Source organism: Pseudorca crassidens, chromosome 19 (genome assembly GCF_039906515.1).
Source record: "Pseudorca crassidens isolate mPseCra1 chromosome 19, mPseCra1.hap1, whole genome shotgun sequence".
Taxonomy (NCBI): domain Eukaryota; kingdom Metazoa; phylum Chordata; class Mammalia; order Artiodactyla; family Delphinidae; genus Pseudorca; species Pseudorca crassidens.
The window spans coordinates 30,967,551-30,990,971 of record NC_090314.1 but is presented as its reverse complement, the minus strand read 5'-3'; the positions used below and the strand labels follow the sequence as shown (position 1 = coordinate 30,990,971).

The 23,421-nt window shown below is 42.4% G+C and overlaps 1 protein-coding gene and 1 long non-coding RNA gene across 4 annotated transcripts in view; one reads left to right on the top strand and one right to left on the bottom strand.

Annotated features, from left to right (window-relative positions):
* Positions 1–10,092, bottom strand: part of TOM1L1 (target of myb1 like 1 membrane trafficking protein) — a 53,012-nt gene extending 42,920 nt beyond the window's left edge. The window contains exons 1-4 of one of the 3 annotated variants that reach the window (XR_010937458.1): positions 9,927–10,092; positions 7,412–7,496; positions 5,465–5,543; positions 408–557 (exon numbers count right to left, since the gene is read on the bottom strand). Coding sequence is in view for 2 of the 3 variants with exons in the window: in XM_067715620.1 (XP_067571721.1) it covers positions 408–557; positions 5,465–5,543; positions 7,412–7,496; positions 9,927–9,984 (372 nt within the window). In the remaining variant the exon portion in view is untranslated. The remainder of the gene's footprint in view (positions 1–407; positions 558–5,464; positions 5,544–7,411; positions 7,497–9,926) is intronic. The other 2 variants (XM_067715620.1, XM_067715621.1) reach the window with 2 other exon arrangements.
* Positions 10,093–10,153: 61 nt separating this feature from the next.
* LOC137212343 (uncharacterized) lies at positions 10,154–15,913 on the top strand. Its single transcript, XR_010937459.1, has 3 exons — positions 10,154–10,355; positions 10,452–10,638; positions 15,624–15,913. It is a non-coding gene; the product is annotated as an uncharacterized lncRNA (long non-coding RNA).
* Positions 15,914–23,421: the final 7,508 nt, after the last annotated feature.

Genomic DNA, 23,421 nt, shown 5'->3' with positions numbered 1-23,421 from the left:
ACTCTGGAATAAATACTATTGTTTGTTTTTTGCTATACTAAATCTAGAATTAACAGATCCTAAAACAGCATCAGTAGCTCTTTTGCCAAATAACTCTGAAAGCAGTGAGTTATCTACCCCAGAACATAGTTTCCACACCTGCAAAATGAACGTACACGTCACTCTCTCTCCTATCTGATGTAGATAAGATAGAAACTGAGAGACATGTATGGAAAAGACTACAAATTCTTCAGAAAAAGGCCACTATCCAATGCCAAGAAATTATTATTACATGGAAAACCGAATAGTAAAAACTCTTTGGGGCTCAATCCCAGGCTTGTAAAGGATCACTGAACCAATTGGGAGTTAGGTAATTAAATCTCCAGTCTTAGACATTCACCATCCCATAAGATATATAATAGACTTACCTTAATGAAATTCAAAATTCTATTCTGAATGTCTATTGGCAAGGTATATCTGGGACTCAGCAGCTTAACTAGACTATCTTTAACGAATTCCTTCTTCACAATCAGAGACTGGAAACTCGGACCACAGTTCTGCATACACACGTCAATAAGCTAAAGAGAAAAATCAAACGTTTTATCTCTTTGCAAAACCACCTCCTAAATATAAGGTAAAAATTGCCAAGTAATGATTTCCACCAGCATTCCAATTAATAAACATAATTTAGTATCTACTAAAATACATGGCAAAATGTTAGGTTCTGGAAATGTGAGGAAATATAAGGCATAATGTAACTGCTTAGCAGATGGTCCTGTTGGGGAGCCAGGACACAATTATACGAGAACTAATAACTATGCAAGGTAGTAAATGCCAAGGGCCAATGGGAGGTGCAAACAAAGCATGTGGGCTCTATACAAGGTGACGTGTCCTAGTTTTGCCAGGAAAGTCCTGGTGAACTCCTGTTGTCCTGGTTTTATTAATGATGATACCTCCTTTCACTCTCAAAAATGTCCTTGCCTAGATGAAAAATTACATGGTTACCCCAGCTACAGACCTTTATAGGCAGATGTGATAATTTAGGGCCAGGTGGTCTTAAGACTTTTGGAAAAGGGTGGTTCTACGCTGGGCTTTGAAAAATGGTCAAGAAAAGTACAAATGAGTATAGAGCAATGTCTAGACAGGTAAATGGTATTAAAAAATATAAGTACAGGTGACAAAGCATATGAGCTGTGAGGAGGAAAATAAGTACTCCAGTTTGTAGAGGCTTCTTTACATCAGCAAACTGGGGACATTGGGGAGGTGGGTGGATTAAGTCTGGAGGGGCTTCATCCAGACAGTAGAGAAATTTTGTGTGGCAATGTAAAGAATTTGAAGATTATCTTGAAGGCAGTAAGAAGCCACTGAAGGGTTCTTATTAGTTTTGTCACCATCACACCTCTATCCTGAACTTGAGAGAAAGGTTAGTGCATGCATAGTACTCTGACAAGGTTTTCAAGCAGCACCCTACAAAGGGAATTGGAGGGCAAAGACCCTGGAATGATAGAGAGATCCAGCAGTTACCCACTAGTACAGCCTGATGCAGAAAGGCCTAAACTAGGATGATGTGGGTACAAGGAAGGGAAAGACATGAGAATTATGAAGCAAGAACTTTCAGCAACCGGGGTTTGTTGAAAAGGAAAGGCTGAAAGTTAAGTGACTGTTACTCTGCATGAGATTGATGGAAATCTGGAAGTGGATGGGATACTATGACTAGTCGAAGGTCAAAATGGTGGGTTGAAATTTAGATATTTTGAGTTTATAAGTGCTGTGAACTGAATGTTTGTGTCCCTCCCAAATTCCCATGTTGCACCTCCTAATCCCTAATGTGATGGTATTTGGAGGTGGGACTTTTGGGAGGGAGTTAGGTCATGAGGGTGGAGTCCTCATGAATGAGATTAGTGCTCTTATAAGAAAGGGATAAGAGAGATCATCTCTCTCTTGGCCATGTGAGGACACAGCAAGAAGATGGTCATCTACAAGCCAGAGGGTGGGCCCTCATCATACACTGGATCTGCCGGCACCTTGATCTTGGACTTCACAGCCTCCAGGACTGTGAGAAATAGATGTCTGTTGTTTAAGCCACCTAATCTATGGTATTTTGTTAGAGCAGCTCAAGATGACTAAGACAAAAAGGACAATGAGACATTCAAGTAGAGATTTTTTGCTGAGAGCTGTACATGCACAGCTATAGTTCAGGGGAGAGTGAGGCCAAAAGTGAGTAATCAAGCCTGCCTTGGATGAGCAGAGAGGAAGGGACAAAGGGGTTCACCTGTGAGGCCAGAAGGACGCTCAGGAAAGGCAATCAACAGAAACTGATGCATAAGATAAATAGAACATAATGTTGGTAAAATCAAAAGAGGGCAGAGTTTCTAGGAGGATGGAGTGTCAAATGGTTAAGAATATGGACTGAAAAACTCAGCCAGGTTTGTTAGTTAGTGGGGTCATCAGTCACCTTGAAAAAAAGATTTTCAATAAAGCAACATAAGCAGAAGTCAGGCTAAGAAAGAATGAGCTGGTATTGAAGAACTGCATGCAGAAAGTGCATTTCTAAAAGTGATCTAAAAACAAAATTAAATCTCTAGTTCCCATGCTAACACCTTCTCCGAGGTCACAAAAACCATAACGTGACCAGGATAGGTATAATCATCTTTGCAGAAAAGAAGCCCTGAAAACTGACTTTACACCATGCTCTGTATTTGTGTCACTTTAATGGCAATACAGAAATAAGAAGGTATGAAAGCTGCAGTTTTAAGGGCAATGTGGCTAAAAATGCAACCATAAAATACAGAAGCTGAGCACATGCAGCTTTGTGAAATATACAGGGAGAACCTTTAAGGCAAAGGAAAGTAAAATCAGAAGCCAAAACATATTAAGATGAATCTATTGTATTTTAATGCAAGTTGTTTAGAAAAAGACAAGCTGAAAAGTTGAATAACAAATGAGTTTTTGCTTGATATACTGTTATGATGAGTTTTTATCTGATGAACTGCTGAGAGGAAAAGTGCCTCTAGTTCAATGGGAATTTATAAAAATACTTCATGTAACCAGATATGCAGTCTTAGGCAAGATACTTTGCCTCCAAATCTCATTTTCCCTAACAGTAAAATGAATGCTAAATATTCACGGGCCTAGTTGCTCCGCAGCATGTGGGATCCTCCCAGACAGGGGCTTGAACCCGTGTCCCCTGCATTAGCAGGCAGATTCTCAACCCCTGCGCCACCAGGGAAGCCCCTGGATGATTCTTTCTGTGACTAATCTCTCTCATGATTAAGTCTGGCTTAAGTTAATATTAAAGTCTGTTCTGAAGCCTTAAAGACACCACTACAATGCAGTGAGTAGCGTGAGGTGAGGTGATTGGGCCACTGACTATACAACTTGGGGAAATATGCATGAAGCTAGTAAGAGTCAAAGACCAATTCAAAGAAAATCCAAGAAGTAGGTACCTTAATGAACTCTGCCTCTAACAATGACCCCCAACCTGTGACTCTCACCTTTACTTTGGCACAGGTTTTAGATTCACTTGTTCTCACGTACTGGTGTGGAAATTAGGAGGTGGAGGATGTACAGTTACCTGAGGTGGAACAGGGAACAGGCAGCTAGCTGGGAGTAAGGCCTAAGAGATCAGACGACTGGAAGGACAGAAAGAGTGGGAACTCAGAGATGGAGGGCTGAAAGAGACAACACTCTGGGATAAGTCAGATTCCCCAGGGAAGAGTCCTGGTTCATCCCCAGAAGGAAGGAACTGTGATGGAGGAGGATATGGAGCTGAGGATAAGAAGCAACCATGGAAATGTCACGTAGGCTGGCTACAACAGAGAAAGAGACAAACGCATTATACAGAATAAACAACTGTGAGAAGGTGAAATACCGCATGCTGAAATTCAAAAGTGGCATAAATTCATCTTCTGCCCTTAGGTTACTCAGTCAATTCTCCTAACCTTCAGCAGCCCTGAGATATCCTAGATCCACTTCATTTTAGGGCACAGCTACGTATCTTTCTACCCCAATTCTACAGTACATTCCTTGAGTCCTTCCTGGATGCTAGGAGAGTGGGATGGGGGCTGAAGGACACTCAATCATTTTAACCACTCAACACCTGGTACACTGATGCACTAGGTCTTCTACCATGTAGAAAGGAGTTGAAAACACAAATGAAACACAGCAGCCTTTTCTTTCAAGGGGCTTGATTTGTTCTGAGAAGCAAGGTGTATGGGGCAAGGACATGCAATTTAGAATCTGAGAACCGGACTGAAATCTTGCCTATGCTACTTAAATCTTGGAGGGGGGAAAAAAAAAAAATCACTTAACCTCACTAAGTCTCAGTTTCTTCATTTCTGAAGTGGAGTCAATAATACAACTTCTTCAAAGGGTTGTTGAGAGCATCAACCAGGTACCAGGCAAAGGTTTATTTCCACCACCAACCCATCGTTCTGACATTTCTACTGAAGTGCCTTACTCCTCTCTCTCCAGTTGCCTGCATTCTGTGACCTCCCTGAGGGGGCTGCTATGGTAAAGGACAGGGGAGAGGTCAAAAAAGATGAGAGAAGAAAATCCCTCCAAAACTATATTCAGACCCCAACTTGAAGGGTTTCTTCAGTGATAGTATCATTAAGACTTCAATTCATTTTCTCATTCAGTTACTCTCCAAGTAAGCAAGATGTGATAAATGATTTTCCCCCTGAAGCTAGAAAAGGGGGGCTGTGCTCACCTCTGTTCCACAGCCCTCTAGATAAACACGTCCAAGTCCCCTAAGAGCAGTGTGATGCTGGCAGAGTAGTGCCATAACCACATGTGGCTTGCGGCTGGGCTGAGGTCAGCAAAGGCACACAGAAGAAACTAGAAAGCCACACAGCTCACTCTCAGGCAGCAGGCAGGGTTTGCAAAACATACTGAAGTAAAACGGGCAACTCACCAAGCAACTGAAGAGGTCACACGGCCAAGGTTGGGGGAAAATGGGAACATGTCAAATAAATGTCCACACCCAAATCAAGCGATAAGGTGCACAGGAGAATTGTTTAAATCAACAAAGAACATTCTCCAAATTATACCAAACAGCAGAACTTGGCTGAACCCTAAAGAGCCTCCAGCATCTCAGAATTCCACAGAGGTGTTCAAATGAGGTAGAAAGATGACGGGGAGGCACTTCTCAAGCTTCAATCTTCCCCATGTGTAACACATACACAAACTTCTTGAGCAACTCAGTACATACAGGTTTTTCATGACCAGTTCCCATCTCCTAACCAGGAAAATATGCTTTTCCAGGAACACTCACTTTCCACCGAATTAAATGCTATTACAAACAACGAAACTCCCTTGATTCTGCAATTCTCAATAAATGAATAGTTTTAATTCATACTGTAAATAACTTTTTGCTAACCTATTAATTATCTCAGAATATTTGTATCTTTTATACCCAAAATTAGAAACGTGACTATAGCTTGGAAAATTCTGGTCTTAATTTAACATTAAAGTAAATACTTACTGACAAGGTAAGTTGTATTTCTTTATGATTGTAGTTTTTGGAAATCCTTTTCTTCAAAGCTTTTACTGCATCTTTTGGCCTGTGGCAATAAACACAGTAAAATCATCAACGTAGCCATTGCTGAAAGCAAGTAGTCTCTGAAAAGCAGCATGCAGTGTGGAAAGAGGAACGGCTAAGGAGATAACCAAGGTATTGGTTCTGTGTGGCACTGGGCAGATGACTTAACATTTTTACACCCGTTTCCTCATACATCTAGGCAGACAATACCACCTACCTCCTTGTCAGAATCAAATGAAATATGCAGATGATGATCATTACCTAGAAAGCACTACATGTGAAATATACTCACACCCACAGCCCATATCAACGCATACTCACACCCACAGCCCATATCAACGCACAGAACCAGTTTACAGGAAATGTAATTTCCAAAAATGTTACCTATTTTTATTAGTATTTCCTAAGCATCCTATAGGCAATGGGATGTAGGAGGAGTTAGGACTAACCAGGTCAGGTTCTGATATGCTACAATGTTATGTTACAAAAGGAGGAACTATGTGTAAGTAGACAGTCTAAATTTACTCTGAGATGGTCAGTTATAGATAAGTAATGGGGATGTAACGTACAACATGATAACTATAGTTAATACTGCTGTATGGTATATTTGACAGTTGTTAAGAGAGTAGATCCTGAAAGTTCTCATCACAAGGAAAAAACATTTTTTGTAACTGTATGAGGTGATGGATGTTAACGAAACTTGTTGTGGAAACTGTTTTGCAGTATATGTAATTCAAGTCATTATGCTGTACACTTTAAACTTATACAGTGCTATATGCCAATTATACCTCAAAACTTAAAAAAGATACAAATATTTTTTGAATTTAGAATTTAGAATTTCTATTATATGATAATATAATTACATAATATTACATATACTTAAAATTGTAACTATTATAAAATATTATATATATTTCTAAAAAATCATATATGATATCTAAGATGAAACCCTTAGAAAAGTTGAAAAGAATAAAGACACTGTTTTAAAAGAAAAAAATTTTACATTGCATTTCCCTTTTTGCATTATCAATGAAGAAATTAGTATTATCAATGAAGAAAAGTTTTAGAGGAAACAAATATGGTAAACAAGATTACAGGGAAAACACCATAAATATTTTAAAGTACTAACCATAAGCACTTTCCATTGAGATAGTCAATAATTAAGTGTAATGTTTTCTTCATCAACAAAAACTAAGACAGTCTCCTTTGCTGTTCATTATTAGTTTAAATGCACAGGAAAATCAAGAGAATTGTATCCCTTTTAACAACTTGTAGTTCAGACTAAATCACAAAATAGTTGGTCTTCTTAATGATTTTATTTTTTAAACTTCAATTCTGTAAAGTTTAAGAAGTGTAACAAAAGATAACACATTGTTTAAGAACTCAGCATAAACATGGGTGAGTTGGCATTCGGAAGAAAAAAAAAATTGTCTTGTGACAGGCAGAGGAAAACAACTGCTAGATTATTTCCTGGTTGGTAATGACAACTGCCCAGAGACAGGTCACCACCAGGAGACCACTAGCTTCTTGATAATATTTTTCAGTTACAGTAACATAAAATATTGCCAATCAGAGCAAGAAGAATTCCTAACAAAGGAAACAGTATCTTCCTCTCTCTTTAAAGAACAAGGAATTTGAGCTTCACCGAGACAAAATTTGAAACTATTAAGGAAAAGGCAAAGAGGAGAAAAATTATAATGGATTCTCAGATATTCCACATGCTGAAACAAGCAGCTGTCCTAATATTTCAACCTGACATGTCTTCAAAAGGCAGTGGGTGCTTAAAGGGTGATGGAAACACTATTTCAACAAGAAAACCAGTTTGCAAGAGAAAATGTGTTCTGACACTTCTTATGAGAGGCAAATACATGAACCACACACTGAACTCACCCATCGTGGGCAGTGTTAATTATGTAACAGATGTGCATGAACTGGCCCCAATCTTCAGTCTGAACTCCAGCAAATGTAGCCTTTTCTGCAAAGAAAAAGCTGTTGTGTTGAATCTGAGCTACAACAGAATAAAACATGTCTGGTCCTCCTGAAACAATCTGCCTGGAGTTCACTAGCAAGTACCATTAAGTTTATATCACCAAAGAGCAGAGAGATTTTTTTTTTCTGAGCAATTCCCAGTAATTCAAGAATCAGTCAAAACCCAGGTGTTTCTGTTGCAACAGTAATGAGTGACCTATTAATAAAGGCTGCAGGGCCAGGACAGCCCAGCTAAATCTCCATCTGCCTGCCTGTCTTTCAGAGAAGGACAGTCACCTACAAGATGAAGTGCACAGTGCTAAACTAAGTATTTTATCTTATGCGATTTCATTTAACCCACTGTTTTGAGGTGATGAAACAGAAGTTCAAGGAGGTTAAGGAAGTTACCCAAGGCTACACAGTCAGTACACGGTAGAACTAGCATTCAAATCTAGGTTGTTTGATGTTTGATGCCAGTTTTTGTTTGCTTTTTAAAAGTCACTTATTCTCCTTTGGGGGTGGTGTTGAGAAAAAGACAGATCTACTGAAACTGTCCATGTACTTCCTAGCACCTGTACTAACCAGAGCTGCACCAGGCAGACTTGAAGGCTCCTGTACCTGTAACCCCATCACTAAACAGTCAGATAGCTTTTCCCTCTTCTGACATCCTCCTTAAGAATACAAAATGTCACCTGGGAAGGATAATAGAACACTCAACCTGAATGAGCTTAACATCTCTACTACGAGAAAGGAGAATATCCCTCAGCATGAAAACATGAGGTTCTAGGGGAATTGAGCAAAAATTAAAAGGATAATGAAGAGGATAAAGGTTTGGTTAGGGGAACTCCAAAGCTTAGACTGCTCCTCATCTAGGAGAAACACTATTTGAATTTGGCATTCAAATGGACAAGGCTTACCAATCTTGTGTTCAGTTACAAGGTTCTTTCTGCCAGATTTCTTGCTCCCCATTCTGTCCTCCTTCTTCCCACCTTCCCATCTTCCTAGAAAACTCCTACTCACCCTTCAAAGGCCATGGCAGAGTTAAGTTCTCCCTTTTCATAAGTTTTGGGTGTTTTACACTTCTCTTCTATTGCAAAGGTACTGCACTATTGTCAGTACGAAATTGTGTGCGTCTTCCCTATAAGATTATGCGTTCCGTGATGGCTGAGACCACATCTTACCTTTGCCTGGTCCAGGTCCAGGGATATAGCTGGCAGTCAGTAAATGTTCACAGCATTAAAGAATAAATCAACTTATGAAGATGCAGCCTGAATCCACTTCTGTTCAGGGTTCATTTTAATACCCAACAGAGATACAGCCAGCAACAGTTTAGAAAGCATCTCCTCCTCAATGATAGTTACACTCACCATCTTATAAAGGTATGGGAACTAAGCTTCAGGTTGAGTAGTGTTTTGGTTTTGGTTCTTTAATTTATTCATTCTTTATTTATTTTTGGCCACGCAGCATGTGGGGTCTTAGTTCCCCGACCAGGGATAGAACCAGCGCCCCCTGCATTGGAAGGGTGACGTCTTAACCACTGGACCACCAGGGAAGTCCCTGGGTAATGTGTTCTTGTCATACAGCAGTTAACTGAGCTGCAGGCAAAACTGTTCAAATCTGAGCCTCCTTATTACAACTACCAGGTTTTCATGATTTCCTCATCCCACGAAGCTCCCCGAAGTGATGACGCTTTGCTTGGCATCTATATGCACTGGTGCCACACCCGGTTCCCAAGGGAGGTATCAGAGACCAGGGAGAAGGGAGCCGGTGTTGTTAAACAGTCCAGGCACTGGCTCCGGCTTCCGCGTACATGGATCAGAGCACGGCCACGGGAGAGGGAAGGAGTCAGGCAGACACCTGTGTAGTCCCTAGTGGCCTGGAGAGGCCTCTTGTGTACGCAGAGCGCGCCTGGCTCCCTCTTCCTTCGCTCCAGTGCTAGGCATGTTCGTTCTCTTTGTTCACCCCTAAAAAGTAACTCACGTTTTAAGGGCCTGGAGTCAGAACTAGTTTGGAGAACTGCCTGTCACATCGAGGTCACTGCACTTAACCTCCTGGAAACTTTTTCTCTTTGCAAAACGGGCAGGACAACACTTGGCCCTCGGGTGGACTCACTTTCTGAACAGCTTCCCCTTACCCAGAAGTTGACACGCCCCTGTAGAGGCCCAGCCACGCCACACCTGGATCCCCTCGGTCCACCTGTCCGCTTCCACCCCACCCCCACCCCGGAAAGCACCGGAAGACGGGAGGTGAGGAGGTGGGGTTCGAGAGAGGTCGGCGGGGACAGGTGCCGCTCGGGACCAGCGGAGCGCGGGGCCTGGGAAAGTTGCGGGGGAGCGGGGAGGAGTTCGTCGAACTCGGACCCACGCGATCCTCTGCGGCCGGGAACAGAGTCAACGCGTAGCGTCCCGGCCCCAAGCCGGAGGGGTCCCCCTTTTACCTATGAGCTGGCCCACGGAGGTCGCGTATGGGTCCCGGTGACTCTTCCCGAACGCCATGGTAGCGCAGGGAGCCGGCCCGGGCCTCCAACACCGCGGCTCACGACTCCACCCGCACGGCCCTGGCTCCGCCCCCCGGGCCGCACTTCCCCTGGCCGCTGCGAGGCGCCGGGCTCCGGGCTGGGTCCTTGGGGGGGCTGAGGCGGGAGCGCCGGAGGGGGCGGGCACACGCGCACCTGCCACGAGCCGCGGAACCGGCCGGGCGGCCCTGGGGACACCGCTGGGGACGAGTGACCCGGGGGCGGATCCTGCCGCTCACGGGGCGAGGTGCTGTTCTTCTCTGCGCTTCCTGCTCCCCGTTGTAAAGAAGGAAATATGGAGTTAACACACGTCTCGGGTTACTGTGAGCATTAACCACATAACCCGCTCAGGTCAGCGTTTGGCACCCACAAAATACATGTTTAACCACTGAGTGAATCGCCTAACTAGAAATATTTACCCCACCCCGACTTATCTACCCGCCCCAGAGATCCGGGAGGGAAGATGTGTCCCTGGCACTTTAAGGCTGCAGGTGATGGACAGGAGGAGGGACTGGCTTCAATCGAGAGGCCTCACAGGAGCCGGCGTCCTTTGTCTCGCCCCAATTTCCTGAGGGACCACGTGGCGCCGCCCAGCGAGTTCTCGGTTCCTCCAGGGAACTATTTTCCAGCGAAGGTGAGAAGAAGAGAGGGGCTTTCCTTCTGTTCCGGCAGGGAGTGTTTGGCTTTAGGACTGCTTTGGAATGTAAATCCGAGCTGGAGCATTTCAACCTCTTTCCAGCTGCCCTTTCAGAAGCGGAATTTATTTCCTTTTCTGGTGCATTCGATTAACATCTGATTAGCGATGGTAACAATCTTCCACGATGATGCCGGAGCCTGCTGGGGAGTGGTGTGTCTCCAAGGTGATGGAAGTTAGCATAAGATGGGCTCTCTGTGCCTCCAGATCTTGCTTCCTGTGGTCAAGTGGGGCCCAGTTCGACAAGCCCTTCCTGGGCCCTGGAAATGGTGACAAGAGATCAAAAGGAGATCGGTCTGGCTTATGTCCTTAGTCATATATTTAAAAATAGAAATCAAAACCAATTCCAGTGTGTGCCAAGGGGTTAACTTTTTTTTGCTCTAATTCTGCTATTTCTAATTTTTCTTGACCCATGTGAGCTAATACCTGGGATTCTAAAATCTAGAATGAATCATTTTTGTTGTAAATGCCTCCTGCCTGTAACTAATATTCTCCACCTGCTTATCCAGGGTGAATAACTACTTCTTGTGGTGCTACTTATCAACTACCTTAGTCATCGCTACAGCTTCTGCCCACACTGTTGAAAACCTCTTGTGACATCACCAACCTAATCTCTTTCATATTATAGACTCTACAAAATATTCCACTCTCTGAACCCTACAAGCTTAAAGAGAAAATTTCAGCTTAGGCTGCTGTTGGTGTTAGTGGCCTTCCCAGGGAATGAGAACTGGGAAGGAATCAACATACATATTTTTAACATAATTCTGCTACTTCTTATGGGAGAAGTTTTGTTTTTTATTTCCTTGTGCTACAGGATTGAGGCACTGAGAACATGGCACCAGGGAGTGTGTTCAGGACATTATGTCGGGGTAAACAGAACCAGGTTGATGGGTACTACCTGAAGCTCTTTTCTCCCCGTTTGCCTACGGGGGTGTTGTGGTGGTTGCAGCCTTCTTTCTGTGTTCTGCCACTTTCTCCATGATCTGCCAAGTCCCCGGGGGGATAATCAACCCAGTCCGTGTTAGTATGGTCTGAGAGTAGGATAGAATTCACAGCTAAGTTAAGGTCAGAGAAGAGGCAGAATCCCAGAAAGAAACAAGGGTAAAATTTCTGGATACCAGGAGCAAAATCTCACTAAAATTTCAATTCTAAAAACACTTACTAAGCGTTTATTTACACATAAGTCATAATGCTAGGTAGAAGCAAAGAAAATAACCTTTATTTTTTTATTTGGCCACGCTGCGTGGCCTGTGGGATCTTAGTTCCCCAACCAGGAATTGAACCCGGGCCACTGAAGTGAAAGTGCCAAGTCCTAACCATTGGAACACCAGGGAATTCCTGCAAATAACCTTTACAGTACTTTAAATACACTTAAGTGCCTGGAAGTGGAACTCCATCTGAATGCAGTCTTCCTAAGCCTGGAGACAGGTAGCATACACTTCATTTGTACAAATATGTAATCAGAGATTTAAAAATATAAAGCTAGGGCTTCCCTGGTGGCGCAGTGGTTGAGAGTCCACCTGCTGACGTCAGGGGACGCGGGTTCGTGCCCCGGTCCGGGAAGATCCCACATGCCGCGGAGCGGCTGCGCCCGTGAGCCATGGCCGCTGAGCCTGCGTGTCCGGATCCTGTGTTCCGCAACGGCAGAGGCCACAACAGCGAGAGGCCCGCGTACCGAAAAAAAAATATATATATATATATGTATATATATAACTAATAAATAGCTTGACTAGAGTTTGAATCATGGCTGCCTGATTCTAGAGCCTGTATTTTTGCCACTAGGTGAATCTGCTTATTGAGCATGTTTCTCCTCATTTTTCTTTTAAAGATCTGTGTGGTTCAAAGTATATCACGACCCGTATTCCTATCTTAAAGAAGATATACATAGACTTTGCTGGCACAGGGTCCTGCTGTTCTTTCTGTACCTGTTCAAGAATGCTAATATTTTCTTTACTAGAACTATATGCTAGGTGTGCTGTAAATACATTACATGCACATGCATTCTCTCATTTAATCCCATGATAACTCTGAAACCAGTACTCTTATTACTGTTTTACAGATTAGAAAAACCAAAGTAAGTCATTTTTCATGCAGTCATAGTGAAGGACTGTATGATTCCAGAAGCTGTGACTTTAACCTATGTACTCTCATGGGTAGAGCATAGATGGTAGGTGGTACCCTTTCCTTTTTAAAAAGTGGGTTCTAGGGGATGGTACCTGGAGAATGACGTGACCGAACGTGGCAAACACACGTATCTGGAAACAAAGTTGACCCATCATCAGGCTTTATGCAGTTAAGAGTCTTTTTCACCCTCTCATTTGATTCTGTTCTTTCCACTAAATTTTTTAGATTGTCAGATCTGGACATACGCTTATAAATCTCATGTCTACTGCATCATCTTACAGATGAAAAATGGACAGCCAGCTAAGCGAAGTAACCGCCCCAAGGCCATTCAGCTCCAGCTAAGAGAATGCAACACAATAGCTTATCCCTGAGTCCCAAACTTTTCCCACTACAGGCACCTTTTCTCTATTTTAATATTTAAATGTTCTCCCCCATTCCTCCCCATAGTATTGGGTTGGCCGAAAAGTTTTTTCATACAGGTTTTTCCAAAAGATGTTATGGAATGAACTTTTGGGGCAACCCAGTATTTTCTCTAGCCCTCTCTTTATCCTTCTCTTTTTCTAATGGGTCCAGTTCCAGACATCTCCCACTCTCTCTTCCCTAGCTGTTCCACTGTGGAAACTAATTTCCGTAGCCACTTGGTCATCAACTCCAAGCCATTTCTCAGCCTCATCCTCTTTGCCCTCTCTGTGCTATATGATGCCGTCCCATTAGCCATCCTTCTTTCCCCCCTCACCTTTCAGGGCACTTCCCTATCCTATACAGTACTCCCTTCTCTGGCTGCTACTTCTCATGATCTTCATCTGGCTCCATCTTCCTCCTTGCCTGCTAAAACTGTTAGCCTCCCCAGAGTTCTGTAGTCTCTCTTTTCCTCTTTCTCCGTTTCCCTCAGGATGCCTTCTCCTTGTCCCTTCTCTCTGAAACATTTTCTGACCACTCCCAAGAGAACTGAGTCCTCCTTTCCTGTCCTACATACAGATTTCTGTCTTAGAGCTCACAACACTTTGTACTGCTTGTTTGTTTAGAAATATGTTCCCCCCATGGGATGAATTGGGAGACTGGGATTAACATGTATACACTAACATGTATAAAATAGATAGAACTAATAAGAACCTGCTGTATAAAAAAATAAATAAAATAATTTTTTTTTAAAAATGGTATTTAACAAGAGCCTAACCTAAATAAATAAACAAACAAATAAATATAAAAGAGACCCCAGAGAGCTCCCTGCTCCTTTCACCATGTGAGGACACAGCAAAGAGATGGCAATTCATGAACCAGGCAGTGGGCTCTCGCCAGACACTGAATTTGTCAGTGCCTTAATCTTGGACTTCTCATCCTTTAGAACTGTGAGAAATAAAATTCTCTTGTTTATAAGCCAAAAAAAAAGAAATATGTTCCCCCCTCCTAGATATAAGCCCCTCAAGGGAATAGAATCCTGTTTGTTGGGCTTGGTATCCAGGCACTTAACAGGCCTTAGGAAAGTTTATTGAATGCATGAATGACTCTCCAAAATCTTGAGCTCTATCCTTCCTGAGATCCAGTCCTTAATTCCTCCCTGGATGCCTTGTTGGAGCTCTGACCTTGACAGAACTAGAATTATACTCATCCCTTTCCTCCACTGTCTCAGTATGCTACCTGACTTCTTTGTTTTGATGAAGGCAGTGATGGATGTGTTGGAATCACCTGAGCTACTGTAAAGAGTACTGATGCCTGGCTCCCACCCTCAGAGATTCCGATTTAATGAACCTGGAATGTATCAAGGGCATCAAGATTTTTAAAAGTCCCCAGATTGGCTAATGGTATCATACTTTCCCAAATAAAAAATCTTGAAATTATCCTCAATTCTTCTCTTTCAATTAGTTTCAGATTCCTTTGTGTTCTTTATCTATCTCCTTGCCTTTTCTCCTCTATGAATACTGCTCAGACCAGCAGTTCTTAAATGTCATAAGACAATACTCTTTAAGGATGAAATTGGACTGAAGCTTGGGTTCTTTCAAATATAGCAAGACCCTATGCATCTATAGATGTATTAGTATTAATTATCTTTAAAAGTAACATTTTACACAATAATTATTGCCCATTGTTTTTGAAAACTGTATGTACAAAGATGTATGTTGACTTTATTTCCACAGTTATTTTTTAGTATCTACATCTTGGAAACTTCTTATTCTGGAAATTAACTTCAAAGCTCAGTCTTTTCTCTCTTCCTGCTCTTGGGCTTTTGGCTGAACTTAGAGACGCAAGATGAGAGAGGCATAAGGAGAGTAATGGGAGCTAACACTGGTTGACTTCCTACTGTGCCAGCCACTCTAAAAAGTGCTTTGGTATCTCCAATAATAATAATAATTTTATAAACTAAGAATCGTTATTTCCATTTTACTAAATGACTTGCCTAAAGTCACTCAGAATTGGGAGATGAATTTGGGTTTGTCTCATTCCAAAGCTTAGGAATGAGACAAACTGTACCCAGAGCCAAGTTCCTGTCATTGATCTTGGGGAGCACCTGTGAAACCAAGCAAGACCCTGCAGGGTCTTCCCAGACACAAAAACCCTTTCATGCCCCCCCATTCTTGTTTTTAGAAAAGGTTTTAGTCTCCTAGGCCTTCCCCATGTTCCAAAGAGCAGGGACAAGAAGTTAACAATTAGAGAATTGAGGGAATGCAGAATCAAAGGAAAAACAAGGCACTCAAGACAGGTAATGATAGCTGAAACAATAGTTCAGCAATAAAACAGAGTCCTAGTTCCTCCTCAAGGAATATACATAACAATTTGACCTGTATCTTTGAGTTGTTCCACAGAAATGCAGACCCCCACCCAGATGGAAGTTGGTGATTACATGCTGACCACAAACATGTAGACCCCAGGCTGGTTGGAACCAGAAGGAGGATGATTACAATTCCTGAAACATCACCCTGTTACCTCACCACCAACCAATCAGAAGAAAGTTCACAAGCTAATCATGCACCCTGCAATGCTCACCTCAAAAGTTGTCTTTAAAAGACCTTCCCTGCAAGCCATTGAGGAGTTTGGGTCTTTTGAGCACTAGCTGCCCATTCTTCTTGTTTGGTGCCCTGCAATAAACACTGTACTTTGCTTCTCTGCAACCTGGTGTCAGTAGATGTGTTTTGCTTGTGCATCCAGTGAGTGGACCCAAGTTTGGCTTGGTAACACCTGCAGCATCTAGTCAAGCACTCCTCATCTGGCAGTGCTAAGTAAAAGTTTGTTGGTTGATTTTAAACATTCACCCTTCCACCAATATTGAACTTTAAACCACACAAATGCTTTCATTAGCTTCCCTCATCATACTTATAATTAAGGAGTGCCACTGAGATCTGGGACTAAAGAGCACTTTTTGGCTAAATTTGTCATCTCAAAGGATTCCAATGAAGTTTTAAACCAAAATTTTATCTGAAAAGTAAACCAGGGGAACCAATATTTTCATAACCCAAGGCAACTTGCTTTTGGTGGGTTTCATGACCTCACCAGTTCACACTTAACTTATTTGAGGTTTGTAATTTAATTCCTATGTGTTCCTTTGGAAATCTTGCTCAGATATGCAAGTCAGATCACCTGGTTTCAAGTCCCAGATCTCAGATGATAAAAATAACTTCATAAGGTTATTTTGAAAAATGAGATGATGTATAGCACATAGAATGATGCTCAGACTATAATAAAACTCAGTAAATATTAACCAGTTTATTAACCTACTAGGTGTCCTAAAATGTCCACTATTAGAAAACAGCTTCTGAGGTTTGGCAAGGTCTCCCTAAACACCACTATTTAAATATGCAAGAGTCACCTATTTGGGAAAAGTATGTCCTACTAGCATTATATCAGTCACATGTTTAGTTTCTATTAACATGTTGTGAATCATGTATGATTTGTTGATCAGTTTACTTGAAAAAATGTCTGGTGGGAATGGGGCTCAAAAAACCCAAGAGATTCAGCACTGGAATTTCAGGCTGGAGTGGGGAAAGGGCAGGCCTAGAGGGATGCTCCTAGGATGTTTGTTCTCCAGGAGAGCCTTGAAAGAAGAGGTGGACAGCAAAGGAAACAGGGACATTAATTTAGATGTTAAACTTGGTTCAAATGGCTTGGCTCACAGCCATTCACTGACTGTGAACTTTGACAGGCAAATCATTCTTTCAGAACCTGTTTCCTTATCTATAAAAGTGGAGCCAATTCCACATTTCTCAGTGTGTCTCAAGATTAAATGACACAACATTTGAACACTTTTAACAAAGGCCTTGGCATATTACTGGTGCTCAAAATTGTTAAAGCCCAAAGTCTAAAGTAGGCTCCTATTTCCTACTTTCTACCACGTCATTTTGGTTATGCCCTTTATAATGCTGGTTATAATCTGAAATTGTTTTGAATGATTATTTTTCACTTGTTGCCTGTTTGCAAAAGTTAATATTGCCCCCCTCAAACTGCAAAGCATACCCTTTTGTTATTCTACATTGTGCTGCAGGGAAGGCCCACCATGTAGTTCCCCATAGTCTCTGAAAGCACACCTATCCAAAGAGATGCATTTTTGTTCCCCCCATGTTATCAACTCGGGCTTGGCTGCTCTCTGCTGGAAAGGCAATACTCAAGAGACAAGTGCTCGTAGGAACAGAAAGATTGCTTTATTCAAGAGGCTGGCAACCTGGGGAGATGGTGGACTCGTGTCCAAAAACCCAAGATTCTAACCCAAAATCCTAAGATTCTGATTGGCTGTGAAAGTTTTTAAAGGGAGAATTATTTGGGGAGGGCACCAGAGTCTTTGTTATCTTCCACTGTGTGCAGATTTTCTTCTTATTGGTTGGTGGTGAGGTAATAGGGTGGTGGTGCTCCATGAATCTGGTGCTCAGCCTGAAATTACCCTCCTCCACCTGGGTGGGGGCCTTAATTCCTGTAGAAGAACTCAAAGATATTGTTATGTGTATTCCCTGAGGAGGAACCAGGACCCTGCTCTGAGGCTGCACTATTGTTTCTTGACTGCCCCTCCTTTGTTTCTGCATTCTCTCCCTTCCCTGATAAGCAACTGTTTGAATCTGCCCTTTGGAACTCAGGGAAGGTCAAGGAGGCTGAATGAAGCCAAATTCCTGCAAACAGGAAACATGGGAGGGCCCCACAGGGTCCTGCTCCATTTTACCCACATCTTTGCCTCTCATTTGTCCTTCAACACACTTCAGTCCAGCTGTAAGCTCCCTTTTAAAAGATACGGTCTTGGAACTTCCCTGGTGGTCCAGTGGTTAAGAATCCACCTTACAATGCAGGTTAGATCCCTGGTTGGGGAACTAAGAACCCACATGCTATGGGGCAACTAAGCCCCCGCACTCTAGAGCCTGCACCACAACTAGAGAGAAGCCTGTGCACCACAATGAAAGATCCCATGTGCCACACCAAAGATCCTGTGTGTCACAACTAAGATCCAATGCAGCTAAATAAATAAATAAATATTAAAAAAAATAAATAAATAAAGATATGGTCTTGCCAATACTAAGGACAGTCCTCTCAACTCATCTTACTTTTCCTCCTAATGCCAGTGTCACAGTTGACCTCTGCCTGCTTATTGAACACATTTCTTCCTTCACCTGTTGTGATGGGATGGTATACTCTCCCTTGCCCCTGCATTTCCCTACAGTGCTAATCTAAACCTCTCTCTGCCCTGGCCTCCCTTTATCCTATTACTTTCTTTTATTGTCTTCATAGCACTTAACACTATTTGAAATGGTCTCATGCCTTTATTGTTTGCATGTTTATAGTTATCTCCCCCTCATGTGGCTCATGAGGGCAGAGAAAGCTCTGTTTGTTCATTGCCACGTTACTCAGTGACAGTGACATTGCTAGTACATTCCATGGTTCATTGAATCTAAGACTTTGTTGTAAGATGCACTATTATTTTAGGGACTATTAATTAGATGAAAGGTTTCCAATTAAACTGTGCTTCCTGATTACTTAGCATTTTTATTTTATATTTGTTTAAATAACCCTTTGAGATACAATAGTCCTAGATTGTTTTGCATATATGACTCCTATTTATATCTGAGCAGAAAAATGAAAGCAAAAAAAAAAATTAACAAAATTTTTCCCCCATATGTAACCAACTTTCCTGACTCACTCTTGGCTCAGAGATGTCAGTGTGTCAGTGTGTTTTTCCACACCGTGTCATCCTTCGTGCCATCAAGAGCATTGGTGTTTCAACATTCCTTAAACTGCTCCCCTGTTTCCTCCCAATATTTTGTCTTAAACTGTTGACACCCATTTTGCAAGTTTGGGTGGTGGTGCTTTCTTAGTCTTACCAGAAAGTATCAATGAAAGGTTTATCAGGCAACAAGCAGGATTGGTTTTCCCTCCCCAAATGGTCCTTAAATAGACTTGGGGAGGGATGACTGAATCATGAAGTAGTTGCTGTTGTCGTTATGAGCCAACAGCAGCAACAAGCAGACTGTATATGCCCAGGCAGTGACAACCCTATCCACGTCTCTAACTGCCACCTGGTGACAAGTTATAACACACCACAGTTTGTCAAATGCATCAGAAATGATAATATATGGGGGGAAAAAAAGTATTTTAGAATTGTTGAATTTCCCTAGTAAGTACTTTATAGATATTTACTCAATGAATGAGTATATGAATGGAACCCTTGTTGCTGCTGTGTAAACCAACTAAAGTCTAAAACAAATCACCTATTAAAGAAATCCCATGTTTTTAAGGATTACTTCATCAGCCTTTAAATTCTGAAACCAGTTATGAATTCTTGATGATTATTATAATTCAATCTAGAGCAGGCTTTTCAATGGACAATGTACTTTTTCGCTTACAATTTTACTTATTTATCTTATCTTAGAAGCTGACTTGTGTGCTTTAAATTATCTGCTTTTAAAAAGACATAAGCGGGCTTACCTGGTGGCGCAGTGGTTGAGAGTCCGCCTGCCAATGCAGGGAACACGGGTTCGTGCCCCAGTCCTGGAGGATCCCACATGCTGCGGAGCGGCTGGGCCCGTGAGCCATGGCCGCTGAGCCTGCGCGTCCGGAGCCTGTGCTCCGCAACGGGAGAGGCCACAACAGTGAGAGGCCCGCGTACCACCAAAAAAAAAAAAAAAAAAAAAGACATAAGCATTACTCACAGTTTCAATAGGGTGCCCTGGATTTCTGTGTTTGGAGAATAGAAAACATTTTATTTTATATAGCTGTTTTTTTTTTTAACCATGAGAGGGCAGCCTTGTTTAACTTATCAAGTTCTCCCAAAGGCCTCGCTGGGTAGCTGTATTCTGGCCGAATGATCCCTGGGAGCAGCAGGAGCGTTCTGGGAAGGGCAGGCAGCTGTGTTTTCCAGGGTGCTTTGCTGCTAAAGGCTCGCTGCTCTGCAGGGAGTTACATGGATGCTGCTCGCTGCTTTTCACATAGGCAGTAAAACCTGATATTCTTTAGTTAGCAGACAGGTGGGGGGCTTGGGGAGGTGGTTGTTTGGGGATTGACATGTATCAGGAATTAGATAGCTGCAGAAAGGGATGGTTTAATAAAAGCCATGTCTGGGATTTGAACCTCTGGATGGCAAATATATACCTACAGTTGTGCAAACTTTGAAATACAGTAGAGGCTACCTGGAGAGGTTACACCATTAAGTAAGATGTGTAGAAAGAAGGTAGGTCTAGCAAATGAAGTATGTCATGATCAATTGGCATAGATGGTCAGGGAGAGGAGAGGATAAAGCCTTATATTTTACATCCTTTAGATCACTTATTCATTCGTTATTGAATTTTATCATACGGAGGTACAATATGAACTTCCAAGCTATTGAGAAAGACTGTCTGGTAAAAGATTGTGATTCAGTCTAAGTGCTGAACACAGAGTGGAACTAACTTTGCAAGGAGGGTTGGCTGCTGGAATAGATTAAAGGTCTGGGCGACATAGGGTTAGAGCCAGGTCTGTTAGTATAGGCTTGAGCACAAATACTGCAATGACCAGGAGGGGAAGAAAGCACTAGTTAAGTCTGGATTTCACAAACTCCGCACCTGATTCCCTTATAGGGAGAACTTTTAAGTGTTTTTTCATCTCTGTAGGGGGCATAGCACTTACAAAGTTGTGCCCAGATTCCTTTCCAGTTAAAGTTCATTCTCTGTCAGCTTTGTTAACTGAGCCATGAGAACATATGGCAACATTCACTTGTTTATTCTACAAACACATATTAGGGTCCCCAAATGTGCCAGTCACTGTGTTAGGAATCAGTGGTATATGAAGGAGATAAAATCCAACCTCTACATGCCAAGTGCTCACAATCAAATAAGGAAGAACTCATAGCTTAGTGGGCAGAGTTAATTTTGTTGTCAAATGGACAGAAAATTCACTTTTCATTAAGTTCTTGAGTCTAGTGATCACGTTTTTTCCTCATTGGCTTCTTAACATAAAAGAACCAGATGAGCTCCAAAATGTTAGAAATTATAGTATTTCATATTAGCCTTAACCCCATGTTATAAGGTGAGTGTCCTACCACGTTCCTTACAAAAACATAACAAAACAACATCAAATTGCATTCCAGAGCTAAACAGAAATGCTTTTCAGATCATGTACTAGTTTGATATTTCTATATCAGGGGTTCTCAACATGATTGAAAATCCATTCCAATTCACAGAGAAAAAAGAGTCATTGAAGAGATAGTATGGGATCAATATCACTTTCAAGTGAATTAATTTATATTTTACCCACAGCAAAATCGTCTATATAATTTGAATGTATGCATATTTATTCGGTCTGTAACGTGCATACAGATCCAAGTACTTCTCAAGACAACTCTGCAACTTTCTCCTGAGGCTTTTAGCTTCAGAATACCTGCTCCACTCCTGAGCCTTTCCTAAGAAAACCCACTTATAGCTCCTTTTCAGAGTACTTCCTTGCTTGGCTGTGTTCTAAATCAGGGAACAGCAGACACTTTCCTAAAAGGCCAGATAGTAAATATTTCAGGCTTTGTGGGCAACTACTCAACTGCCTGCCCTTGTAGTGAACAGCAGCCACAGACAATACCTAAGTGAATCAAAGTACAAAAACAGCTGGCAGGCCAGATTTGGGCTGTGGGCCATACACTGAGTATCCTTGTTCTAAATCATTTGACTCCCCCATTTTAGCTGACTGGACCAGGAGAGCGACCTGAAGTAAGAATAGCAAATCTATGAGCCAGTCTCCACATGGTTGTCATCCTTAGAAGTGACCTGGTATGAGACTTTGTATCAGTTAGTGTCTCTTGTTAGATAGATGAATAGATCAAGAGATAGGTAGGTAGATAGATAGGGCAATCATTAGTAGGATCAGATACAGCAGGAGCCAAGAGTAGTCAGAAGCTATCAGTAAACTAAGGCCAAAAGACACAAAAATGATATCCAAATAGAGAGTGGGGTAGTGGGTTAATAATATCAACAGTAGAGAATCTGAGAGGATTACCATTGAGGAGGGTTGTCAGAGTTTTGATGCTGATGAGTCTTGCGAATTGTATGTCCTGAAAAATACCTCACAGTTTTTAAACTATATTCCAGCTTCAGTCCAGCCATTCCTGGGTTCCTGGGAGATTTCTGCTGTTCTTAATTCCACATGTAACCTCACAGCTGATTTCCCATTGCTAGAGGTAACCGTAAAGAATCTCTATTTCTGATAGTTCTGTAGAGCCTAACACTCTCTCCTCTGCCTGTAGGTTGGGAACCAGAGTTGTACATGAAATATTCATCACCGAATATTGGCTATGTTTGGAGATTTTCTTAAGCATTCGTCTTAGACTTTGTGTCTAGTTTTTGAATGGATTGTGTGTGCCTAAATAAAGAGCTTCTGGGCTTCCCTGGTGGCGCAGTGGTTGAGAGTCCGCCTGCCGATGCGGGGGATGCGGGTTCGTGCCCCGTTCCGGGAGGATCCCATGGGCCGTGGTCGCTGGGCCTGCGCGTCTGGAGCCTGTGCTCCGCAACGGGAGAAACCACGGCAGTGAGAGGCCTGCGTACCGCAAAAATAAATAAATAAATAAAATAAATAAAGAGTTTCCCTTGAAAAAGCACAGACATTTTCTCTGGGGCATTTGACGAGGAGCAAGCATGATTGTGTATCCCCTTCAGACCCTTCGGGGCTGCTCAGTGAGGCATTCAGGCTCCATATGGTGAAAATTGTTCTGTGACAAGTCTAGTTTATTCCAGTTTTTGCTTCTATTGAGGATCTTGGGGAAACCTTTTCATATTTCTCATCTGAGTGCAGCGAAGGATTTTGGGCTACTTGGGAACAGGTTTAAAATAAGGTTACATTATTAATCAACATGCTTTTTTTTTTTTTGCGGTACGCGGGCCTCTCACTGCTGTGGCCTCTCCCGTTGCGGAGCACAGGCTCCGGACGCGCAGGCTCAGCGGCCATGGCTCACGGGCCCAGCCGCTCCGCGGCATGTGGGATCTTCCCGGACCGGGGCACGAACCTGTGTCCCCTGTATCGGCAGGTGGACTCTCAACCACTGCTCCACCAGGGAAGCCCCAATATGCTTTTATATCCAGTTATTCCTGGCCAGAGATGAGTCCTTCACATCACTCTTAACAGTCCCTGGAATTTAATTCAACCTTTGTCATTTCTGACAGTGTTTTATGGTCC